Source organism: Haliaeetus leucocephalus, unplaced genomic scaffold (assembly GCF_000737465.1).
Source record: "Haliaeetus leucocephalus isolate CR32 unplaced genomic scaffold, Haliaeetus_leucocephalus-4.0 Scaffold240, whole genome shotgun sequence".
NCBI classification, from domain to species: domain Eukaryota; kingdom Metazoa; phylum Chordata; class Aves; order Accipitriformes; family Accipitridae; genus Haliaeetus; species Haliaeetus leucocephalus.
In genome coordinates, this window is record NW_010972676.1 from 8,927,924 (window position 1) to 8,954,437 (window position 26,514).

General features: G+C 35.5%; 1 protein-coding gene across 1 annotated transcript in view; it reads right to left on the reverse strand.

Annotated features, from left to right (window-relative positions):
* DNER (delta/notch-like EGF repeat containing) overlaps positions 1 to 26,514 on the reverse strand; it is a 137,813-nt gene that overhangs the window by 77,716 nt on the left and 33,583 nt on the right. Inside the window, exon 4 of the mRNA XM_010568423.1 lies at positions 4,810 to 5,106. Coding sequence (XP_010566725.1) covers positions 4,810 to 5,106 — 297 coding nt within the window. The remainder of the gene's footprint in view (positions 1 to 4,809; positions 5,107 to 26,514) is intronic.

A 26,514-nucleotide genomic window follows, 5' to 3' on the forward strand; every position in this document is an offset into this window, starting at 1 on the left:
TCTGCTTAAACCATGATACAGTCATTCAATAAATGTTACTTCCTTGAACAAATAATGGTCATTTCTTATTCCAGAGTGTATGGAGCTGTTCTGAATAATAAAGGTAAACACTGTGGAAACAAGCTCACTGAACAAAAATTCTACATAGTCAAATCTTTACATACAGCGTATGAGCTTAGGTCACTGAGAGTAAGCTAGGACGTAAACTTCAACCAAAGTCTATCAAGTCAGCCATAGGTATTTCTACACCAAAACACTAAAAGGCAGTAAACATATCACACGGGGTTTTTTGCTCAGACTTTCAAAGACTTCAAGATGGGATGATTATTGAAGGAGTAGTTAAGAATCCAGACACTTTTTAAAGACAGCACTGGATAACCAAAAGTCCTGAGCCCACCCACCAGTATAGATTCAGACAAGCAGAGCTTCGGTAGCTTGACATAATTGCACTCACTAGAATTTTCTATAGGGTATTTCTGTCCTTAAAGGGGATACGAGAGTTTTGATTTTAGGAAAGCTAGTATTTATGACCATGCATTAAACATCTTTTAGGAATGGAACATACTAAACTAAGGTTTGTGTGAATTTCACATAAGTTTTGTTTGAGCATATTGAGCTTTTAGAGGCTTTTTTTGTGTGTTTTGAAAATAAATATAATAAAGGGTATCATCTATCCAGAGATGGTTACACCAAGTTGTCTATGAGAATGCTGTTGTACAGAAAGTTCCATACACAAATATTGTAGAGGAGAGATTTAGTGAAGTTACAGATTTATCCTAGGAGAAAGTTAAGATTATTCTAGCAAAATCTATGCTTCCTTCAGTTTCCTTACTTGTTTGTATGATATCTTTTCTGAAAACAAAAGAAAAATAATAGAGGTTTCCAAAACAAATCTTATATACAGGTATAAGAGCTGTCCTAAGTCAAACCAGAAGTATACATATTCCAGTACTTTAGCTCCAACAGCAATCATAAGAAGGAATGCCAAGAAAATATGATAAGAAAAGGGCAAGCATATTTCCTCCAGCCGCCACCCATTTCCATGTTAAAGATTCTCCTAAGCTGTCATTTCTAAGGATGGAGTTTCTATGTATTTAGCAACCTTAAATGGATCTCTCCTCCATGATTCTGTTTCAGCCTCCTTCTGCACCTGTAGCATGCTTTGGCAAAAAATGCACATTTAGCAACACATAAAGCAAAGATTCAAAGGTGTCTGTTTCAAGCAGAGTTATTCCTTAAGCATATTCCATTGCTGCAGAGCAGGAGCACTATCTTTCAGGATTTTCCACCTGACCCAGACATACTCCTTTTAAAGGCTTATAATTTACTGACTACGAACACACATAAAACAAATGCTGTCCCCACTGCAAGGGGAATTACAAGTTTATTGTAGCCTCTAATAACTAGTTCCAAAAGCTTGAATCTGAGCAGTAGTATTGCAGTATAAATAAAAGGTTAGAAGACTAGGACTCACGTGCTTAGCATTCTAATTCCTGGCTGCGCACCTGGCAAATCACTTTACTGCTCTGTGCTTCAGTGTCTCCATCTGTAAAATGTGAATAATACTGCTGATTTCCTTTGAAAAAAATTTGAGAGCTATTAAGGAAAAGTAATATATAAGAGTATGGTACTGGTATTCTTACAGTTGATTTTGTACACAGATACCTTTGTTGGTTGTTAGTTGAGTAGGATTAAGGAGATGGTTTCTTTTTTTCTTCTATTATTGGCTAATATGTATCTTTTCTACACTGTAACACAAAAGATCACTGAACTGGGGAAATGTGGATTGCTAGTTGTATCTTTCTTGCAAAATGGAACAAGTCAGTTGCCCAAAGTAGGGAAAAAAGCTCTCTTACAACAGCTGAGCACAAGGATAAAGTCCTATTATACTAAAGAAACCAACAGACAAGATCTCAATGATCTGTGTTTGTAGCCCTTAATTTGCATATCAGGAAAAGATTAATTTCTTATAGCACGAGCCCTCTAAGAAATGAACCTGTACCCAAAGACATCTGTATGTTGTCTGCTGGTGCAGACATTACCCAGAAGGTTCAGTCAAGCAAGCACTACCAAGTATATCCCTAGTATCTAAGGAATACAGAAAAAATGTCCAACTGTAACCATACATCATGCCTCTCTTAGTTTACTTCTCTCAGGTGTTCATTTTTTGAGTTTCCAAAAACTCCTGAAAATGCTTCCATGGAAACTTCATCCTTGCAAGACAGTGAGAGCTTTCATTTGGAGAGAGTCTGGCAAAATTTCTCACTGAGCAGACAGACCAAAGAGTATGAAGAACATTAGTTCACTTGCAGTATCAGTATAGAATAATGTGAGAAACAGGCTGACTTGGAAGATTTAAAAAAAAAAAAAACAACCCACATAACAATAGCAGCCTTTTTTGCCTCTGAATCTCAAGGAAGATCAAAACAGTAGATTTTTGCAATACAAAACCTACAGTTACTTTATTTTTTCCTTTTAGGAGGGTGAGAAAGGATCAAGCTTTGCAAAGCTTTTAAAGCTATGAGGAAAGGCAGTATTTTCCTGCTTAACACTTTATTCTTGAAGCCTCCACCAAAGAGGCTTTGGAACACTGACCTTCAGGCAAATCAATTCTCTTTAGTTTAGTATAGATCAGAGACAATGTGTTGAATCAGCAACTGAAATCTCTTTCTTTCGGATAAGCATCTCTTTCACTATGAATTCCAAAGAACAGAAGGTCATTATGCTACACTAGAAAGAGTGTGAAAAAACCAAGATCCATCACCATATATTAAAAACATACCAACACAAGTAATTTCATAATAAGGTAACAAGTAATTTCCATGTTAGTGTTAATAACGCAGTCGCAATTGATGACCTATAAGTATTTCTCGGGTAAGAGAAGACATGCAGAAAGGTGAATTTCAGCCATTAAAATACCCACTTGTGAATGATCTGTTTGGCTGAAATGTTTAGTGAATCTACCTAAAATGCAAACCAGGCAGAAATGTTACTTATACAATACCAGACCACAGATTGAAGAAGACACATGACAGAAATCTGGTACAGAGAAGGGCATGCCCTTAATTGATCAGGACATATGGAGCACCCATGCAGAGATGACACTGCATTTAAACTAAGTAATAAAAGCAGATCATTGTTTGTTTCTGCTTCGGTGCTCTCTTCAAACTCCATAGTTGGCGCCTGACATATGTTCTACTGTAAAATAACAGATATGGGAGATGGAATTCCAAGAAATAAAGCTCTTTTCTCCAGACATTGTCCACCAGAACTCCAACTAAAATGAGATACAGCCCTATAACTACTGGTACCTCAGATACAATCTGAGAGTCATAACACATCAAACATATATTTTATATAGGTTGATTTTACTTTGAAAAAATTGATTTAAATAAATGTTAGAGTTAAATCATGAACAAATTTTGGGGGCTAGCAAACAATGATGAAAAATATACTTTTGCCAGCATTAAACTCATGCCTGTTCATTTTCTCACTATGTAGTATGTAAAAACACCTCAGAAGAATCACACTCCTTGAAACACTTCAAAAACAGATACAGGTGACGTTTTACCTATTTATTCCTGAATAAACTCAAATGAAATTACTTTACTCTACAATGAATTTTTCATTAAGAAAGAGATGTCATAAAGATTTTAATTCTTTGCCTACTGAAATGATAATATTTCTCCACCAACAAGCTTCATTACCCCTAGGTGCTTGGATCCAAACAAAACCAAAAAAAAGGCACTACCATTACCCTCAAAACAGATGCTCACTTCTATGGCAGACTGTTCTTTGGGATGCATTTTGCACATACATAGTATTATTATAGGTGGGTGATCTCTGGAACAGGTTGGAGACTTCCAGTACCAACTGCTGTAGGAGTAGCATAAGCAGAAGTAGTTGTCTCGCACCTCCAAGTAAGAGAACAACAGTGAAGAGAACTATAAATCATCCTTGCAGTGATGGACTTCAAAGAAGAAGGGAGGAGGATGGTCATGTGATAGAATGAACTTAATACATGAAAAAGTTATCAAGAGAGAAATAATCAATTCTTCTTTGTTTGTGAGCAAACATACTTTCTATCTATACTTGGTTTTCACATGTAAAAATTAATATTTAATGGTAACTGGGTTAATTTTGATACTTTGTTTTTTGCAGATACTAGAGTCAATGCAAGACATCTAAGAATTACTAATAACACAGTGTACAAAACAGTAGAAAGTAAAGATCACATTTCTTAAGGATCATGTGTTGTGTACTTTACAGTTGTAGTTTTGCCAGATATTGTTAAGTTTGTCATTTTACTGAGATACAACAAATGTTTAAAAGTTTCCTCCACCATCACTGTATCTCTAGAGTTGTGCACTGTGTAATATATTGACTACCACTTTTAATCCTCAAATAGCTGTGTTTTCTTAACACTGCAGGGACACGTATTTTTCAAAACAACATGTGATTATAACCGCAAATAGTAAAAAAATATATTAAAGGTATTGCTTTAACCTTTAGTTTTCCTAAATTTATTTGAAGGTTGGAGGTATGGTGTCATACAAATGACTGGAAGAAATGATATTATCCCATTTCAAAGAAATATCCAATACAACATGTTGGCCAACTTAAGCCCATTACTTTTAACAAGTATCAAATTTTTTTGCATTTAATTTTACTAGCATATTAACCAAAGGCAGAGATCATATCTTCAGTCCTCTCCCGTAGACATCCATGAAATCATGCACAAATGAGAACCCAACAATAACACTTAAAAGTTCCTCTTCGTGCATTTTCATTTAGGCAGAATATTCTCACCTCTGTTTCATCCCATTTCAGATCTACAACTTTCTGTCCCGCTTTCGGCTGCCATGTAGGTAACGTAACGGTTGCTCTTGAACGAGGAAGAACAATGTCGGGTTCCAAGGTGGATGAGACGGGTCTGCTCTGTCTTGGTGACATCGACTCTGTGCGTTCAGAGACTGGAAGGCTGTGAAATGAGTGTTCACAGTTTGTTCCCTCATAGCCTTCACTACAGAGACAGAGGTAGCCATCACCGCTAGTGCTGCAGTTACCATGGTGACAGGGGTTGCTGGCACAAGGATCTGAAACAAACTGGGAAAAACATATCGTATAGGTCAATTACTGCATATAAAGGACTTATTTTTGAGCTTTACAAAGACCATAAAACAGGATTCTTTTGCCCTCCTGTACTTATCTTCTAAACATATTTATGAACCAAGCTCATCTCTGATGTATCGTCAAGGAAGTAAATTCAAAGGATTAAAGAAGAATATAGATTAATCTATGTTAACCACTTTTCTCAGACCATTTCATGCTAATTCACTGTTGACGCATTCAAGCAAAGTGATAAACATGAAGTAGGAACATGGCCACTGTTCATAATCAGGAATTTTCAAAAACAGTCTTAAAAGAGTAACCTATCCAGGGAAAACAACATCTAGAAATTGAATGCAGTAACAGGAATAGGAATGGGGCACAGAACTCGTACAGATCATCAGGTCATGAAGCAGCTCTGTGTTGTCAGAGTTAACCAGATCACACAATCCTATTCATGGACACAACCTCCATTTTAAAACACCTGGGCCTTTTACCCACACTTCATTTACTGGACAGCAGTTTCAGAATCGGATTCATTTTGGTGCTGAAAACTTTCTAACAGGACTTAGAAAGCTGGGGCAAAAAACATGCTTATTTTTAAAACAGCATCTGTAATAGTATAGGACAAGACTGAGCTCAGTAATGCAGGAAAAATCCTGTCCTAGGCTTGCCTAGCTAATGTCTAGCTTAAATTTATCGACAGCTAGTTTGTACTCAGTTTCTTATGTCATCACTCACTTTCCCTCTTCTATGCTGATGTTTACATCCATAATGTATTTACAGAATACATCTACAAACTCTTCTCAAGTTTCATCTCATAGACTAAATAAGCCATACTTGCCCAGTCTTCTTGTGGAGGACAAGCCCTCCATTCATTTTTGCACCCTAGACTCCAAAGCTTAGCACTGCCTTTTGCAAATGCATCAATACTTTTTTTTTTGTCCTGGAAATAGCTTCCTTGATATTACTTAAGAAACGTTTGCCTTAGAGCTAAATCACACTGCTGACTCACTGCCATCATTTGACCAACTAAGCCAGCCAGGCAGTTCCCTCGATATGTCTTCACATCGAAGTCATAACCGATCACTGGAAACTGACATTTTCTCAGTGCTTAAATGCAAATTTCACCAAAGTGCTCCAGTCCGAAAGGTTACCCAGTTCTTCCCTGTACAACATTCCAGTCCTTCCCTGCATAAGCAATGCTTTGTATTATATTTCTCAATAAAGCACCAGAGTTATTATTAAAAATTTGTTTCAATTATCAAAAGATTTACATAACGTTTATACATCATTAATGTCATAAAAACAAGTATTGGGTGTACACCAGGAATTTTACCTTTCCATCAGTTCAAAGGCCTGATGTCAGGGACACCAAATCCTAGTACTACACTTTCTTATATAAAACAGTACTATTATTGACCTCAGCTAGAATTCTTTTTTTGGCTGGAACTATTCTATACCCTAGCCTCTGTAACATTTTTGGACAGAAAACAGAGGAAACATTATTATGAAAGTTAACTTTGGAGACAGTTAATGATGAATGTCAGATTTTGTACTGACCGATCCAGAAGAGTTAGAGGCCATGGAAGACAGTCCAAAATACAAGCTCTACTCATCTATCTTATGGTTTGGTTATAGCTCTGAATGTTAGTTACTTTGCATAGGGACACATCTCATACATATCGGGTGACACATTAGACATCAGGGTCAAGCTCTGACTCTTCTTCATTTTCAAAAATCAACTATATAGTGACTTTATATAAACTTAATATATCAAGTGTCGAGGAAGTATGGATTTTAATGATTAGATGGACTTATCTCCTTAAAGTCTTTCTCTTGCAAATCAACAGAATATATAAGTTCTCAAAGAACAATTTCTAGATTGCTTCTCCACAAAATAATATTTAAGTGACAGAAAAGAAAAGAAAAATTTCTAGGAAGGAACAAAACCTAGTTCTGTTCTATGGTTTGTCAATTACATTTTAAGCTTGCTCCCACTGCCAAGTAGCAGAGATTTTCACAGAAATTTCCTTTTCCTTTAAGAGTGTTGAAGATAAAAACTGTTGACGTGTGAACAAAGCCCAGGTCAAAAATTGGTTGCAACAGTTTTTTCATGTTCTAGTTGCTTGGACTAGATATGAGTTTGAAAGACATGCAGCTATCCTATTGTTGGGTAAGCTCTTTACTCATTCTTTCACAATTAATCCAAATTCACATTAACCCATTTTTTATTAAAAAAAAAAATCAGCATTTCTTCTATTCTGAGGAATTTAATTGTTCTCGTCACACCTAAAATGTTAAGGTTATTACTTGCAAACCTAGTAACAAGAAAAAAAAATTTTTTCAAACAATCACAAAGGGCACTTGATCCCCTCAGTGAATATATCCATTGGCTTTACAAGCAAAATAATAAAAAGTGCTCTGTGATACATGTTATCTGCTGTAAACTGTTTTGAGCTTGTTTGACTGGAAACAGATGTGCTTAATGACAAGCAGGGCTTACTGCTGCCCATGCCACGCACTGAAGAACGCCTTGTGCCTTATGAATCGCCACTAACCTTCCAAACACAGTGGAAATGAAAATCATTAAGACTGTTTGGTTTAGATGAAGAATAAAAAAAAGAGTGTAGATGTAGAACTTGAGCCATGCACTCTCAGAATTGAGTTTTATGAAGTACTTCACAGGGTTTTAACTTACCATTCCCTTTTCTCAGCTACTATTAATTCTAAAGCTCATTTTTCTTTCAGTAATCCTATCAAAAACAAATCAATGCCCTTTGTGCACATAAGTTTTCTGTTGAACTAAAGAAAGTTCATTTTAATTAGCTGTTAAAAAGAGACAAGGAAATAAAACGTATTAATTTTTGTTGGTTGTGATGTTCCTGTGGTTCCTCTAGTCCTCTCTAAGGCGACACCAAAGGTTAGCAGGGGCTTTGAGAAACATCTTGACACAGTGAACAGCATGGCTACGTCAGAATTAAAAGGTAGCAAAACTTCAAGGCTTAACCTTCAACAAACTTTTGAAGCTCACAGAGAAAAGTAAACATCCTTGGTCTCATAACTGAGAGCTGAATATAAGTATACTGTGAGTACACAATTAAGAGAGTCCTTTTTTAGCCATTCCTTGTGAAGTTCACAGTATTTTAAAACACTGTTGCACAGAGAAAAGGAGGAAGCAAGTAGTATGTATCCATATAGCCCATGATTAAATAAGAACACCTTATAATTGCTACTAAAAAATTCCAGATTTTTTTTAGGTGTAGAATTTCAATAATCTTGATTAAGAAAGTATATTTAGTATCTAGGTCTCTTGTTTTCATCACTATTTCTCCATTTAACACTCTGTCTAGTTTTCATAATACATTCATGGACTAAATAGGCCGAGTCAGCAGTTGCAGCTGACAAAGCTGAGCTAAAAATCATATAATGTATTTGCATGCAATTACTATTCCATATGCCTGGACAGTTGTAATCTTTGGAGTATTTTTCCAATAGAATCCTTAGATGCATACCAAGGTGCCCTTCATATTGCAGTTAAATTTCCAAAGGCAGACTGAATATGGTATAAACACTAGGCTTGTTTAAGAATCACACTCACAAACATAGATTGCTTGCCAGCCAGTCCAATTGTTTCCTAAGGTTTCCATTTAAGATAAAACACTGCAGGGTGTAAATCTGCAAGATCTTTCTGCCAGTACTCCTTGTGGTGACACCAATTTGTCATTTAATGCTCACTCAGCATCTCTTCAGAGTGGTTCTACTTGTTCTACCTGGAGACAGTCCAGTTAGATCCCCCAGAGAGCTTCAAGAAATACAATGGTAAGCCTAAAAAGAAGGCTATAGATGAGCTCCTACACACTATGCAAAACCTGTCTTCCACCTGCAACTCTCCTCTTAGATGTGTTAGGACAAAACTAACTTTTGGCTCAGTTTTTATCACTGTTGCCTACAATCACAGACAACATTATACCAGCTTGCAACTTCAGTAAAACACAGAAAAAAACAGAGTAAACCCAGTCCTCATATTAGGAATTCAGCAAATTGTTTAAATCCATTCTATATAGTGAATGTCAACCTGTTAACAAAGCCAAGCTGCCACAACAATGTCAAAGGCTGATATTTTACATATGTGTCCAGTAGCACAAACTCCAAAACAGTCTTCAGATATTAAAAGCCAACATAGCCCCAAAGTTTCCAACTCTTCAATGTCTCCCTGAGATAATTTTTCCAGTTACAAGATAAAATGTTGTGGTTTTCAAATATGTAAGGTGACTTTAGCTGGTTGGGATTTAGACAGCTAGTTTCTTCGTGTGTTCTGGTAAAAACAGATCTCAGGAGAAATTTAAATGAGTAAAACTGGCTTTGCACCTACATTGCTGAAGAAATTCCCCAATACAAAAGCAGGCAACTGGTCTCCAGGAAGAGACCATGGGAAGATCCATGGCATATCACCAGCAGAGAAAAGGGGTCAGACATGCCAATTTCAAGCTATGCACAGTACATTAAAAATTATCAACTTCTGAATACTTTAGAAAGAAAATAAATGAAACCTACAGTCTAAGCTACTATCAGTTTGGTTTTAATACAGTAAGTAGAAAAAAAAATTAAGCCTTTTTCTTACAAGCACACCTGAAATATCATACTATCTTTGCATATGCATCAATTTATGAAAAGAGAGATAGAAACAGATTTAGATCTTATACACAGCAATAGCAATAAAGATTATCTAGAAATGTAATCTCTTTGAAAGAATGGTTTAATTATGTTCAAACTATTATTTAAACTCAGCCTCATTCAATCCTTCACATAGTGAAGTTTTAAATCCCATTCTACCACACATTAAATATTAATGCAAAATAGGAAATGAAAGACAAGAAAACAGGATGAATCGAAATAGAAAAAAACCCCAGATGTTCCAAAAAGTGTCCACAGAAAAAGCACCGAGATCAGTATATCAAGCAAATACATTTTCTTCTATTTTGAGAAAAGACTGTCTTGTGACTCAGTGGGACTCAAGCAACATATGTGGGTTCAATTTCTGGCTCTCCCAGAGACATCCTGTGTGACCTGAGAACAGCGAGACTCTATCTCTACCTCTTTCCTAACTGTAAAATGGAGATTACACTTTCTTTCTCACACTGCCTGTGTTGTCTAGTTAGAAAGCAATTTTTTTCAGGATGGGAAGCACAGAGCCAGATGTAGATAGGAGCTCTCAAGCAGCAGTGAAATACAAATAAATATAATAAAGAAATCTATCTCTGTATAGCAAGCCTAAATCTGTAACCTGTGGCTCTTCAGGTTTATTCCTTTCTTATTCTTTCCTCTTTTGTTTCTTTCTGTGGCTATTCAGGTTTCTTCTGAACACTTCTTTGCTCAGACAACAAACAGAAGTATTTAGAGAAATATCCAGCAAAGATTCTTTAAAGTTAAAAAAAATTCCTAAATTATATTATCTTTTCTAATTAACCCAGAAAAGACAGCAAAATTATATTGATATTGTATGTCTAGATGTGTGGAGTACGTTGAAGAATACATTAATTTTCCAACTGCGACCAAACGTAACAGAAATAAAGAGTGGCTAATACACTGTGATTATGAGAGGATGAATGAGATTTTTTTGTCTCATGAGAATGTAAAAATTAACCTGTATCAGCACTGTGGTGCACATAGTTATCTCCACCTTAAATGGCTGCTACCGAAAAGCTTCCTGCAATTGCTTTTGCCTATGTGTTTAAGGACACTCTTGGTAAGTAATTCTTCTGCCATGTGTAGAGAACTAGTACTATGTTGTAGTGAAACACTGCCTCACAGGGTGCGGTGACGACCTCCACCTTGGTCAGATACCAGCCAGCTCATACAGGAATCGGAATCTCACAATTTGTCAGGAGAAAAAAAAACACCTGTGCCAGTATGGTGCTATTTCATACTAAAAAGTACCCATATGCTATGAATTACATCAATTTGAGCCCTGGGTATCAGGAACTTTAAAGAATGGTCAGGCCATAAAGTAATAGAAAGTGCTTTATGCAGAGGTCTTGGAACCAGAGCAATCAGGGCTTTCTTTCCCATCCCTCAAAACAATGGAAGCAGGACAAAACATTTATATATTACATAAAACATTAATATGGCAGCCACATCAGTTTCAGTTGTTAGAAACTAAGTACAAACTGCAACACAGAATTGGAATTAATCAAGATTTAGAAGGCTAATGCTAAGAACTATATCATACCGAAACTACAATGTAAGCAACTTCTTTCTAGAAGTAAACATTTACTGTTTTCCTTTAGCAATTCCACTCCATGCCCTAACCCATCAGGAAAGACATCAATAAATCTAATAAAGAAGTGCAACCTTTATCAGATAATTCAGAACATGATTCTTTGAAACACTGTTAACTATGAGCATTTTGGACTGCTTCCAAGCTGCCATTCTCATTCTATGAGTTTTGAATATTCACAGTAATGAAACTGCCAGTGAATGTAATAAATGGATATAAAACATTTTCTTTACTTCAGTGAAGCAGCAAAAAAAATGCCTAAAGAAATTGTCTGTTTAATTGAGAACCAAAGCATGGCTGCCCAAATCTATTTGAAAAACCAGCAAACATAACAAGGCAAATTTTAAACAGCGTGATAGATTTTAAAAACTGAGCTCCAGCAAAAGGCTAAGTTACCCTTGCATAATAAGTTACCATACATCAACTGCTTTGCTCTACCTAGCCTCAGGCACATTCTTACCTCGAGGCACACTGAAATAGCTACAAAATAAATTGAGATAACTTTCCCTCTCCCTTAACAAAAGGAAAATATCTACTTCACACTAACCACAGAGTACTGCTAGACGTAAGCACATACATAAATAATTGAGAAGCACATTACAGTTTTTCTTAGCTTTTTGCATCAGATTATTTTAAATTTTTTATTTTTTTTTTAATGTTTTTCTTTATCCTGTTGGGAAAGGCCATTCAAACTATTTGATATTTGTCTAGATATAGTGAATTTAATATTACATTTCAAGTAGACAAGCTAAGTCAACTTACCGTGTTTTTCAGCAATACCTATACTTAGCAAAGATGCTTTCTAAAAACAATATGAAGTCAGAATACCCATCTTGCAGATAGGTCAACTACTTAACTGAAAGGATTTAAGAAGTACCAGTAGATCTGTGAAGATTAGCATTGAGGTTTTTTACTGCAGCAGCATCTCATTTTCACTCTCAGTAAGGGTTGGCAACCTACAGTATAATTGTTAAATGGGACCCCAGTGGCACTCTTACCACTCATGGTAAAACTAGAGGGTAATTCTGAAGACAAAGCATTAAATTTGTTACAGTAACACAATACATTTGTTTGTTTAGATCTTATGCTGTTATTTCATTATGAAAACATCACACAGTGAAAGAATTATCTATAGTGTCTTTATTCTTAATATCGTTTTCCCTTTTTAGAAGTATTTCTTTTCTTGAGCAACAATAGGGTGCACAAAATATTTTTATGATAGGACATTAAGATATGTAATGATATGAAAATTCATAACATTTTTATTTCCAGAATGAACTTTCTGCCAGTTTCAAATACATTATTCACTTGTGAGAAGCTGAAATTAAGTAAATATACTCCCTTATATTATTCTAGAAGTCAGTAATTGACCTACAAAATGACACGTAGTATTCTATAAAAAACAAACAAGCAAGTGTTCCAACTTACATGCAAGAGATTTTAAAGGATTCTTTTAAATAAAAGATTAATTAATTCTAATTAATTTAAGTTTGAAGTTAAGCATATGGGTCACAGTCTAATCCAAGGCTAATAATATTACTTCAAAATCTTAAAGTTCTGCCATGAATACTCTGAGTTATGATGAGATCAGGACTAGCCCAGGGAGGTATACAGTTCAAATTATCTTTATGAAACAAAAAATCCCAAACAATCTGCTACTGGGATTTTCAAAACTGACTAAAGAAATTACTTATCCTACTGAAAGTAATAAGAGCGTGAATTCCTAAATTTTTAGCTGTTTTAAAAACAACAGCACGCTATAGCGTCTATTCAGGTATGCCGAGTTTTACACAGTCTATGTGTCTGTCCACCATTACAAATTTTTACCCCAGTGAACAAACCAGATTTGATAGTTTTCTAGAGACCTCAAAAATAATTAAACTTCTTTTACTTCCATTGCATGAACAAGCAACCAGATAGAAGATCAAGCCTCCATAAGTGCTCTAACTGGCAAAAAGACCACAGCATAAACTCACACTTTATTATACAGCAAGCTAGCTACAAGACAGAGCACCCTTACATAGTTCAACAGGAACAGCAACAGCATTCTCATTTTCTTTAGCATCAACATCAATCAACCTCAAGACACAAATTCACATAAAACAAGACTTCATTAGTTCAAGTACTCATGGCATTTCTTGATTTAGAAGTCTGAGGCTTCAGACATTTTCCAGATGAGATACAAGAACTGTGTGCCTATTTTGCTGTAAGAACAAGAGGAAGACTGAGTAACACAGTGAGTTGTGCAGTAAAACTACGCAGTTGAACCATCAACACCACAGAAAATCCTGACAAACTCAATAGATGTGACTACTGGCTACTCTCATAGCTTTTTGCCCACAAGAGGCTGTGAGAACAGAAAAGATAATAAACACATCCATAAGGTATCTAGGAGATGGGATACAATCAGCTGTCCACTGATGCCACATTTTCCAAATGAAGTATGAAAAAAGAATTAAAATTTGGGGAGTTTGGAAAGAAGAACTAGTTATAGTTTCAAGCCACAATACATCAGAAAGGAGATATTTTGCCAGCCGAGACATTTGGCAATCACTAAACAGAAAACGCTTATGCACCTGGTCAAATAGATGAGCATTATATAGGTCCTCCAGCACTTTCAACTAACCAGCATTACAACTAACATTACTGCACTCCATCCAGTACTACTGTCAACACAGTAAATTACAGGTATGTGGTCTCCTGACTTTCTTCTTATTTCTCAAACATCCTGCCAGATCAAAAGTTAAAATATTGTCTAGTTGGAGAAATACTGAAAGAAAGATGAAAAAAATTGCAAACACATGAATACATTCTCTCAGTATGTATTCTCCATATTGCTGTGCTGGATTAAGTTACTCCTCATGATGGCTATTTTAAAAACTCTTTCCTCTTTATATTAATATATACTTGAATTTAATCATATGGGCTCCAGATTAGAATTCCAAGCCCGTGCTGCCTTTTTAATATAGTTATTGGGGCTTACACATCAAGTGCTTAATATAATCAACAACATCTAAAAAGAAGCAGTGTAAAGGGATGCCAGTGTGAAGTAGCTGCCTTCAGTTCTCTGGTTGTTACAGCAGACAAGGACTCAGAGCCTTCCTTCTTGGATTGGGAACCTAAACAGTTTTCTGGTCACAAGTGATTTTTTTTTGTTTTAAGACAGGGTCAGAGGCAGTATAGAAAAGTCAGCATCTTTATTTCATAACAAAGCACCTGCCTACACGTAAAGAGCAATGTCCAAAGAGTTTCAAATCAACATCCAGTTCCTAATCCCTGAAGAATTTATCATTTTACTGCAAGAAGTAATTGGATTAAATATTTGTACAATGTTAGGAACAGAGATAAAAGCCCAAAATTTCTCTGCTCCTCCTTGCTTAAACACCATCACTCACTCTTGTTGACACTCATTCCCATTGTCACACTCTCCACCCCTGTGATTTTTGCTCTGTGAAAGCAGTTTAAACTACAACGTTTTATCTCACATTTTATGATAGGTGAAGAGTGAACTCAGTTACTTCATGGCAGCTAACACAGAGTAACTTGTTAAGGTATGACAACAGCAGCATATGCCTGAACATTGAGAATAAGCCAATCTTCAGATGCATAAAATAGGTCTTTATACTCAGTGGCTAGAGGCAGTGCTTCTTTTAACGTCCTCTGAAACAGCTGTTTTGCCCAGTTAGTATAACAACCTTTTTGGAGCTATTTTTTAAAACCAAGTTTATCTTGTAGTCCAACAGACCTTCTAAGATTTGTATTGAAATAAACTGGATGATCATTGTTCCCATGACATATACAGTACCAATTGTTCAGGGTTTTATCTTTCTAGCCTATGCCGATACAATTCTTCTAATGCCAGGTTTTGATTATTTTCTTGTAATTTCAGCTTCTTGCTCACTCTCACAACTTCTAGTTATATACACAGACTTTTCATTTCTTTAGTGCAGAGGACTGTGCCTTCTGGCTAGGACAATTCCAACAGGAAACTAGCTTTAAAATCTCTAGGTCTAGGGAAATAGAAATTTGGTGTTTAGCCCACTTCTCCGACAGTGGCATGCAATCCAAGGTCTCCTGCAGCAAGTTACAGGGAGCCTGTCATTACAAATAGGAGAATTACTCCTCAGTGTGTTTACTATTTTTTTCTCTCTGCTGCATCAGAGATGCCAAGCAGAAAGTTGCTAGTTGTAAGATATCTTACTGGTGTCTCCAGGATGCCATGCATACTCATTCAACATGAGGAAAGATACATGTAGAAATGGTAAAATGAGTCGAGTTTCAGTAAACTAGTGCCCAGCAATAAACTCATCATCTATCATTCTAAATCTGCCCTAAAGTCCATAGCTGTTACCAAATACATTACAATATTAATGAACAGTTCCTGAAAGAAATGACAGGATTTGTGCCCCCTCTAGATGAAAGGGCACAAATGAAGGGACCCTGTCCCTTTAGGGCATAAATTATTATAGGTCTTTTTTTGCTTAAGTCTCTCTTTCAATTGGTCTAAACACTGGAATCTACAAAATCAGATACAATACTTTACAGCCCATTTTTCCTAGCACTGTAGAAAGCAGGGCTGTGACCTAAATAAGCTCTCCTATGAATTTTGTTCATGAGATCATATATCAAATGACCTTATATCTGTCATCAAACTATACTACAAAAAATGACAGTGTGCACGCTGTCATTTCGCTGTCCACTATAAACTCTAGAAACAAGTGTATTTTTTTAAGCAATACCATTCTACAATTTTTCTCACTCATACAAATGTCTCTTTTGATGGCTTACCCTCATGAATTAGTCTGTATCCAGACAAGTTGAAACTTATGTCACGGATCATTTCCCATATTTTTTTTACTTCTCCAAATCCTTTATTACTCTCTTTGAATGACTTCAAATCTGCTGTCCTAGCTAATAATGCCAATACTAATTTATGTCTATTGGTCCAGTCCCTTAATGTTTTGATGCTATTAATTAGATTTATCTTTTTCTGAACTCAGCAATACTTCATGGCATCTAAAAAAATTCTATGGCAATAACTAAACTGTAGAACTTCTGTGTTGAATGAGGAAACGTTCCTTTTATCTGATTTAAATTTTCTGTTTGGTAATTTTAATGTATGTCCCTATTCCTTATCCTGTGATGTTTAGCAAATATGTTGCTCTCTTCTTCACATCACTCAGGATTTTAGAGACTTCCATCACAACTGTGTTTGGAAAAGAGTTGAACAAGAAAAATCCTAGATATTCAAAAGTTGTTTTAAATACCTTGTTATCATTCACTGTCCCTTTTTGAGGTGGAGAGAGAGTACCAGAGATGTGGGTATACCTTTGATTTATATACTGGTATAGTGATATTACCTGCTCTTTTCCCTGGTTCTTTCACCATAGCAATCAAAATATTAAAACCAACTCTTACAATGACCCTCATTTGTTTTGCCACTATATATCATTTTCTATGTGACACATAACTCTCTATTCACTTTATTCAAGGACAAAATTGATTGCCTTTACTGGTTTAGACACAGACCGTCTGAGGTTCTGTACATCACCATTCTCCCGCACACATGTATGATACATGATGGCAACTACCCACACGAATCAGGAGGGTAAGAATTTGCAGATCTGATCAATCATGCTGGGAAGCTTTGTATTGAATACAAAGACAATACCAGCAGAATTCTATTTCCTGCAGATAGCTCTAGCAGCCTTTTATTAGAGTCCTGTATGCAAGCTTCCATTTTTAATAGTTTTCTGTGGGTTTTTTGCAAGATTCCATTAATTCTTATAACAAAACATTCATTTTTGGTGGCAAACATCAGAGCTTTTGAAAGGTACTCTCCCATACTGATTTATGATATAATGGGTAGCAAGACACACAAGAGTGTCTGATAACACTCCAGAGAAAAGCAGAAGTGTTTGTGGATATTCTTTTCTTCCAGATTATCAGGTTTTTAGGGGCTGAAGCACTTGCCTCCTTTTGAAACAGCTACAAGAATTCAAGGGAATATTTCCTGCCACTATAACAGAATTTTAGGTTACTTCTGGGGTTATCACCCTGCATATTGCCTCCAAGTCACACGCATTAGTGAGGCACTTGCATACTGTCACTCATAATGCTTAGCTCAGATGTAAGTGTTAGTCACGATATTAAAAATGCTACTTTTCCTAGTGTAATTGTATTGGAAGATGGTGATTTAGGAAACGTGAACAGGCAGCCATACACTGAGTCTACAAATAGCAAAAGAGTATAATAAATTTTGCACAATAGTATATCTCTGGGGGCGCATCCAACTCAACATAAAATTCAATTTGTACAGGCATGTATTTACATCATGGGTTGAGATAGCATCTTTTGACAAATGTCTTTTTTTTTTTTTTAATTACTGAAAACTACACATACACATCTTGCATCAATATTTTGTCCTTGACCTTCAGCAAATATGTTTATACTAAAACAAACTTTAAAAAAAAGAAGATAGGAAAAGAAATGTAACAACTTTAAACCACTGCTATGGGCATGCCTTGCAGGAAGCTTCTGGTGATGGACAGAAAAAAAAAACTCATTAAATCCCTGCTGTGCTATATCCTATGTATCTTATTGTGTCAGGTTACATGATATTTTAAGACACTACACAACTTCCATCCCCTCTGAGGACAGAAATTGCAATGGAGTAGGATAAGATTCTTAATGTTGTATTTGCAAAATGGTAAAACACAACATAACCTCATTGTGGTATAAATTTTGTCATTAGTCCCTGTTCCTTCACTATTAGTTGGTTCGAAAAAGGTTTTAATTAATTAGTTAAAAGGATAACAAAAATATGGACAAGAAACAGAAAAGTCATTAAAATAATTTTCTCTTCATTTGTCTTGCTTCTGGTTTGCTTCCTTATGCCCAGAAAACCTTTCAGATTCAGTGTTCCTTCAAGATTCCACTGATAGTCAAAAAAAATCTGAAAACCATGATGTCATTAACTAATAATCCTGGCAAACCTCTTCCCATTAATACACTTGCCTTACAGAAATTCTTTTTGAATTAAAGACACAAAATATTTTTCTGAGAAATAAGATTTTTTTTTTTTTAATCTAAATAAAAAGTTCTTTTGTCAAGTAATTTCTTATTTAATGTAGAAGGGGGAAGACTCTCAAATAGGATAGGAAATAAACACTGGGGGAGAGAGTCTAGAGCAAGAAGAAAAGATGCTAAGAGAAGTTGACCGGGAGACACAAAAACATATTTTGACAATACAAGAGAAAGAAGTATTAATTGATCAAAACATCTAGTCACAGAATAAGTCTGGTTTTCTAATATTAAAGATGATGAATGATGGGTTTCAGATTCTCATCTCTTGCAACAAGAGGCTGAGTTACAGATAAAATAGAGGGAGAGATATGACTAGTGCTACAGTTCTTAGCCCAAAGAAATAGATTTGTATTACAAGGACAGAAGAATACAAGTATTTTACATAAGAATATGCAAACATTTTAAAAAAATGAGTCAGCACTAAATACTTGCTAGACTTGGTGCTATATCTTTAACCTGAAATCTCCACCTATAGATGTGTTCTTGCAGCATTCACTGCAAAATACTCATAGAATATCAATTGTTTACATTAAAACAAAAAGCAAAGTAGCACAAGTACTACTTTCTGAAATGTTAGTCTAAAGAGACAAAGAGGGGAAAAAAGTTAAATTCTAAACCTAAAGCCAAAAATGTTATTTATGCACGTATACCATTTAAGCTTTCCGTTACGTTTAATTACAATATAAATATGTAGGAGGAATACAAAAGTCCATTTATTGCAGGACACACAGCAGAAAGAATTTTTAGAACTACTCGAGACCTACAGTTTGGAACAGAAACAATCTGATAATGATCTAGCCCCATCTCCTGTTCTGGAAAAATCAGGCCGTTGCTCACTTTCACAAGAAAGCTTTTTGCAAGCTCTCCAGTGTACCCCACTACTGCTTCTTGTTCAAATTTTCTGTAAGTTCTCTATAAATGGTAAAATATATTATAACTGCAGTACCATCATGGGACATCTACTCCAACTACATCCTTAAAGACTACAGATTTTTAGACCCTCCTATTTTGATCTTTTTTTATCCAACCAATGATCAAACATGCAGTGGAACTAAGCCTCCAATGAGCAATGGGCATTTATGTATGTTTGCATCCTTGAGTGAAGACTTGTCAGCTGCAAAATCAAAATAAGACTCCAAATTAGAGAATAAATAAATATCCTAGAAAATAGTTATCCTGCCTAATAAGTATTAGGAATTAATCTGTCAACAACTGACATCTTCCATACAGTTCTGATGGATATTCACAAACATGCTGAACACTTCATAATAAGCCTGGGTTTCTGTAGCATTTGATTTGCTGGGTCCAGTTTTAATATTGTCTCTCTGGGTCCAAATTCTTAAGCACACAATCAAATGCATCACCAACATCTCTTTAATATCTTATTTGGAGGACACCATCATCCAAATGTCCATGCACTTGTTTCAGGAGAAACTCATATATCCTCAAAGATAATTTCACTGTGGACTTCTTTAGCTCACCGTTTACCTCTGATAATGAAATGACATGAAGTCAGTTAACACTCAGGCACTGAGATTTCATATATGAACCCACTTTACGAGATGAAAATGAAAGAAAAGAAGTACAGTTGCTGGAAAAACAACAGCATGTGAACAAAATCCCTTTTCCATTGTGCAGGCTACGCTAGGATACTTGGCTTACAAGTCAGTCTTGAAGATTTCTTGCTGTATTTAAGCTTGTGAAATCCACCCTCCTCTCCAAAAATGGCTGAAGAAAAAGCATCCCTCCTTTACAACTTTACAGTCTGCTTCACTAGTTTACCAAATCCATACAGTTTTCTCTTCTTGCTCAAATGATCTGCTGCTCAATTACGAGCTCATCTGGAAGCATCAATACCTCTTGGCAGTAACCAATTCATTATCCCAACATTCCTGCATTTGATCAGCAGAAATTCCAGTCAATTTTTGTTAGTTGTTCCTCACATGCATCCTCTATCAATAACTCCTGGAATTCCAGGACCAAATACAGGCTTAAAAAAAGGGGGGGATAGGGGGGTGGGGGAGGCTAGAGGGGTGACAGAAGCAAAATAACATTTATGGTCTTAAAAATCAAAAGAAAAAGACTACCATAACTGGACATAAACTAAATCTTAATGGTCTTTGTCCTTAAAAGAAATAGGCCTGGATTTGTGAAATGGTACTGAAATGATGTTTAAAGCCTCAAGGATGGAGAGATACAGGAGTACATAAAATGTTTCTTTTATTCTTATGGTCTCCTCTGCCAAATCACTGACTTTCTGTGACAGCAACAACAAAAAAGAGTAAATGAAACATTAAATTCCCATTTAAATCAGATAAACCATTTTGCTCATTACTGCTTTCAGCAAGAATGAATTCTGCTTCACTATCTGCTTTTGCCATATCAAATGGAACAAAGGGACAGATCAGTAGAAAGCCTAGCACAACACATACAGTGAAATGTACTGTTTCAAATCAAAGTGTCAACACCTGCATAAATAATTAGCCAGAACAAATGTATTTAAAACACAGGTATACACAAAATGTAATACTTAACTATACTCAAAGCTGTCATTTCTCCAAAAGCGTCACTCCTATTTAATTATTTTAATTTCAAAAAACAGCTTACCAAGAATGAACTAGGGGCCAAGAGAGTTTTACTGGAATTTAGTGACTACGTACACTCAGGTTAAATGTCAATTCAGTTCTGGCTAGTCACACTGGCCCTCAATAGATTCAGAGAGTAAAGAGAAGCCTGCAAGCTGGAAGCCAGAGAAATTTTAAGGGATCTCTGCCTTCCTGGGCTTGTGGATTAGTACTGAATTTGGAAAAAGTGAGAGACTGAAAGGTAAGAAAAAGCAGGTGGCTCTTGCACAAGCTTTGTCACATTGCTTTGCCAATACATTTACAGCTTGATTTGTCACACTTCTGTTACTTTTCTATTAGCCTTTACTGGAACAGACTGCATATTTTATGACGACATTCAGGAATAATTTCTTGCACACAAAAATGCCAAGTAAGGAGAAAATAATTAGCAATTTCATTTTAATTTATGATCTCATACAGGATTTGAATCTTGATAAAGCACAGAATCCTTCTCCTGAAAACATAAAAAGGAAAGGAACAACAACCTTTAGACTGCCTGAATTATGACTTCCTCACATCGTGATTTGTAAAAAAAGAACTGAAATATTTACATATTTTCTAACTCCACAGAAACACATAATGCAAAACAATTATTCTAGTCTTATGCAGGACACAGTCAATGTTATTTATGTCTGAAATGCAACTAAAAAAAAAATTTGGCTATCTGAACTGAACAGCTAAACACAGAAACCTCCTCCCTCATAAGCCAGTAGAATTACAGCAAGCAGTGCTGTAGGCATGCCTGTAACTCCTTGCTGTGGCATCTACCACATAAAAAATAAAGCCATATTCCACCACAAATGTGTACAGAGATCTGCCAGGTAAATATTTGGAAACCAGAAGGCCAGTATTACTAGCAGACTGAAGCATGGCACTATCCCTTCCTAAATTTCTTTAGGATACATTCCTTCTGTCCACACTTTAATTGCAAAGTCAGAAAAATAAAAGCAAAGCAAAGCAGTTTTTAGATGAGAAACCATCTGGTAAAATGCCTAAAATAATTACTCTGTTTCCTTTAGAATAACTTTCCATATGTTGGTAACTACCCATATTTTCTTGTCCCATGATGCAATCAGCTTGGATCTAAAAATGCATTCTAGAGTGCTGAAATTAGAATTATATTCATAATTTAGGATATACCCTACTGCAACTGTACTTGTTCTTTTATTTAATGTAGAAAATTCTGCCTGCTGATTTATTATTGCTCTTCATCACCAATTCTTATTAGATTTCAAATTGCAATTACCTTGCAAAACAAAGCACTGACTATCATACTGGGGTTGGATTTGTTCTTCTTTTCTCTTTCTTTTTTTTTTTTTTTAATAAAAACCACCACATCTGTTCCACCTGTTTAGCCTGCTCTGTTTATTATAGACATATTTCCAAAAATAGAATTATCTTTTTATCTCCATCCCAGTGGACCCATTCCGTATCTTCATCAGTCTTCCTATGGCCAAGCTACATTACCCTCAGATCAGCAAATCCGGTGCACTAAACACTTTTTTACACTAATCTTATAACTCCCTGTTCTGCTTACAAGGACAACTGCAACCTTTTCTTCTTGTAATTTTTATTTATCATAAAGAGTTCTTGCCAAGTTGTGATGGTGGAAAGAATGCTTATTACTCCATATTACGTATAAATGAACTATACAATTTACCCTTTCAAAGATTACTATTAAATGCACTTATTAGCTTGTCTGGATTTTCCAACTATATCAATCCACCTAGCAAAATGTATTACATTTTATTTACAAACCCTATCCCAACCAGTATCAAGTATTTTTATATTGAAGAAAAACTGAACTAAAGTTGCTAGTTAAGAACTATAAAAAATAATCAAGCCCTGAGACAGAATACACTATTCATTAATAAAGCAAGTAATAAGATACCTAATGATGTGACAAGACAGCAGAGTTTATATTCTTTAAGAAATATTGACACCCTTCAACTGAAGCAATACATGACACCTACATTCTTAATTACATGACACCTACATTCTACAGAAATTCTCTTGATTTAGCATCAGAAGTCTTTTCTCCACAATTTTTTTTTTAATAGAATAATAAATTTTGGATTAAAAACTTAATTAAATTAATTAAGCAGAAAGTTCTTTAAAGTCATACATACACACACGAATGTTCAAACAGCAGATTTTGTTAGATTGTCTAGCTCTTTTTCTCAGTTTTATTATTTTTAATATGGCAGTCTAAACAATTCTGACACAGATAGATCATTAGTACACACTCAGAAACAAACAGCAGTGTTTTAGAAGCGTCAATAATATGACAAGTTACACCCCATAGCAGGCAGCAGTACAGAAATGTTCTAACAATGCAAGCAACTCCCCCACGGCTGAGGAAGAAAATCCTAGTAAATACATTTCACATTCTTTAAATACAGTAACAGTCTCCCAAAATTGATGTGAAGTCAAAACACCTGGTAAATCACAGAATCACATAAATTTTCATTTGGAATATAACAGGAACCATCCTTAAATTTTCTTGCAATCGATATTTACCCACAGGCCAAAAGCCAAGCACCAGATAGCGTGCATGGGCATTAGGAATGGAAGGGTTCGGAGTAAACAAACTGAAAGATAACAATTATGGTTGTTTTCAAAAAGATATTTGAGAGGAAAAGCAAAATTTGAAAGAGAAACAGTCAAAATATAAATGACTCTCATAAATTCCAAGCACACGAATAGCCTAGTTAGAACCAAAAAGATTGCACTTTCTACCAAATATAATGTTCCATATCAAGTTTTTCAGTGTTTTTACTGTCACCTGCCTTAGAAACCGTAAGCATTTTCAAAAAAATGGATCAGAAGCTTCCCTTGTTTTTTATAAACCTTTTTGTTATTTCTTAGAGCAATGTATTTTAGAGTCTCAGAACCACCATTCCAATAATTTCCAAAATAATAACATAGTAGACAGCAAGTTTGGGTTTCTTTTTAAATTAAAGAAAAATAGCTTATGTTTGACCCATGGTGCAATAGCCCCTCTACTTACATAACACAAAATAAAAGATCTTCTCTTTATATACATGGCATTCAAAAAAGATCCCCTCAGCCTGAGACTGTTAGAAATGGGCCACATTTCTATGATTTAGAGTGTGGGTCCATCCTATAAAGGCTCTCATACACTTACAGTGGAAATCTGCTTAACTGTTTTAGAAATGTAGCTTTATCTTTATGCAAGAGGCGAAAAGAAAAAAAAGTGGTGAATCACATAAATGTCAGATATGCTCTCTCTACTTGTCCAGGGTCAAGAGTAGTTGAGACTTCACTTGAAATGAGATGCCTTTATCTTACAGCTGACCTTTTACTGCATCGGTGCCATTCACTGTTCCAGCACCTTTCTTCCGTTGTTGCAGTCACCCTCCCTTCCCACCTTGATCAAATGGGAGAATGTCACATTTCACTCCAGTGCTTGTTTAACTAAATAGGTATTTACTCCATTCACAATCCTTTGCTATCAACAGAACACATTATAATGGGTCTTGGTAATTAGGGAACATGTCACTCTCAAGGACAGGCTTCTGTAACTCATTCTTGAGTTCAGAAATCTTCATTTCAGACAGCTACCACCGTAACTCACTATACAACTTTGGTCCTATTTTAGTCAAAGACAAAAACTCCCCACTCTCCTCCTCCACTACCACCCCAAGCTAAATTCTCAAAACATCTCTTAGCAGATATATGTACCTTTATACACACTTGCTATAACTCCACAACTAAACATCAACAAATTTGGATTTTGTATAACAACTTTTAGGCACAATTTTACTTCATCATATTAATCCTTGAAATGCAAAGCTTACATTCATCATTTTTCTTTTAATGAAAATGTAGCCTAAATTTTCTAAGCATTTTCTTAGAGATAAGATGGAACAGTAGTAAATTCCACACTGGCTAAGAGAATTTTACACATAAAGTGAAAAAACGTTCAGTTATACTTTTTTGTCTATCTGTTCCCAAAATGTATTCCATTTTGAAATACTTTCAACTTTTTTTTTTTCCTACTTAGAGCCCTTTTATCTTTCAAGACACAGAAAATTATGGAAGATTTATTATATTTAGTTTTATAAATAAAAGCGGATTTACATTTTTCACCACTTACTGTGAAGATACAGTAAGTTATTGAAGGATAAGCCAGAATAACTAGAAGCTTTCAAAAAAGAAAATCTCATTATCTACTGCGTTGGTAAGGTCTAAGACTGAAGACTTGAATCCCACTCATGTACCCTACATTAGTGTCCCAGCTTTCAGCATAACGGGTATTCTGGAGTAGGTCTCTGCTTTAGTTGTTAAGGCTGTTTTATTTCAGACAGGTTAATTATGTATCTATTAGAGCAGGCACTTAAACTAAGTTTACCAGAACCCAGGCAAGTGCCTTCCCTATTGAGGTAGAGTTCTTCAATCTCAGTCTCTCCAGCAGGGTATTTAATGTTTATTGCACTCGAAGTGGTCCTACAGAAAGGACACAGTCATACATAGCTTTGTTCTTAAGTTACAGGTGTAAACAAAGCAAAGCAAGGACTTGATAGTGGGCCCCTGCATCCAACATTTATATGCAAAACCTGATGTTCATGGACACACATCCCCATCATTTCCTTGTTGAAATCTTGTACTTTATTCAGATTGGTTTGTTTTCAATGAATGAACAAACATTTAATTGTGAGTTTTATTCACACAGGCATGCACTTATCAGAATTCCCCTCTTATTGTTGGTGTATCAACTGGTTATAATTTACACTAGACTAAGTTTCTGAATTAAGTTCTAAATCTCTTTTTGTATTCGTATAATGCTAAATCATAGTTTAATCCAAGCCTGAGTTGGCCTTTTAGTGCTACCACAAATACTTATTTTACTAACGATCTACTGAATTGTATTTGGATCCTCCGTTAAGTGGATCATCATAATTTTGGAATTTCTCAAAGATCAAAGAAAACTCTACAAATGAATGATACTAATCCACTTGCTATGCAAAAAACCCTTGTTTCTCCAGAGAGATTTCATACACTGCAGGATATCCTTAGCTGCTAAATACTACCTTTTCTAAGTCAACCAGAAGATGCTTAGAATTAGGGGGAGGAGGTGAAAACCTTTCCAATGTGCATAGTGATTATCCCTGCAAAAATGTTAAATATTCACTAATACTTGTTTTCACCTGGATTATATGGGAAAAAAAAAAAAAAAAAAAAAAAAAAAAACACACCAACCTGGCATGTACAGTGAATTTTGATGGACTTGTGTCCCTCTGATGAAAGTGCTTGAATCTACAAACCTCACAAAATATCTTCCATCCAGAAATCAAAGGCCATAGACTGTAATGTCTTCAATTATAATTGAGGCTTTGCTAATCAAACTTCTGGAATAAAAGTTTTACCCAGTTAGCTCCCTGTTAAAAGATA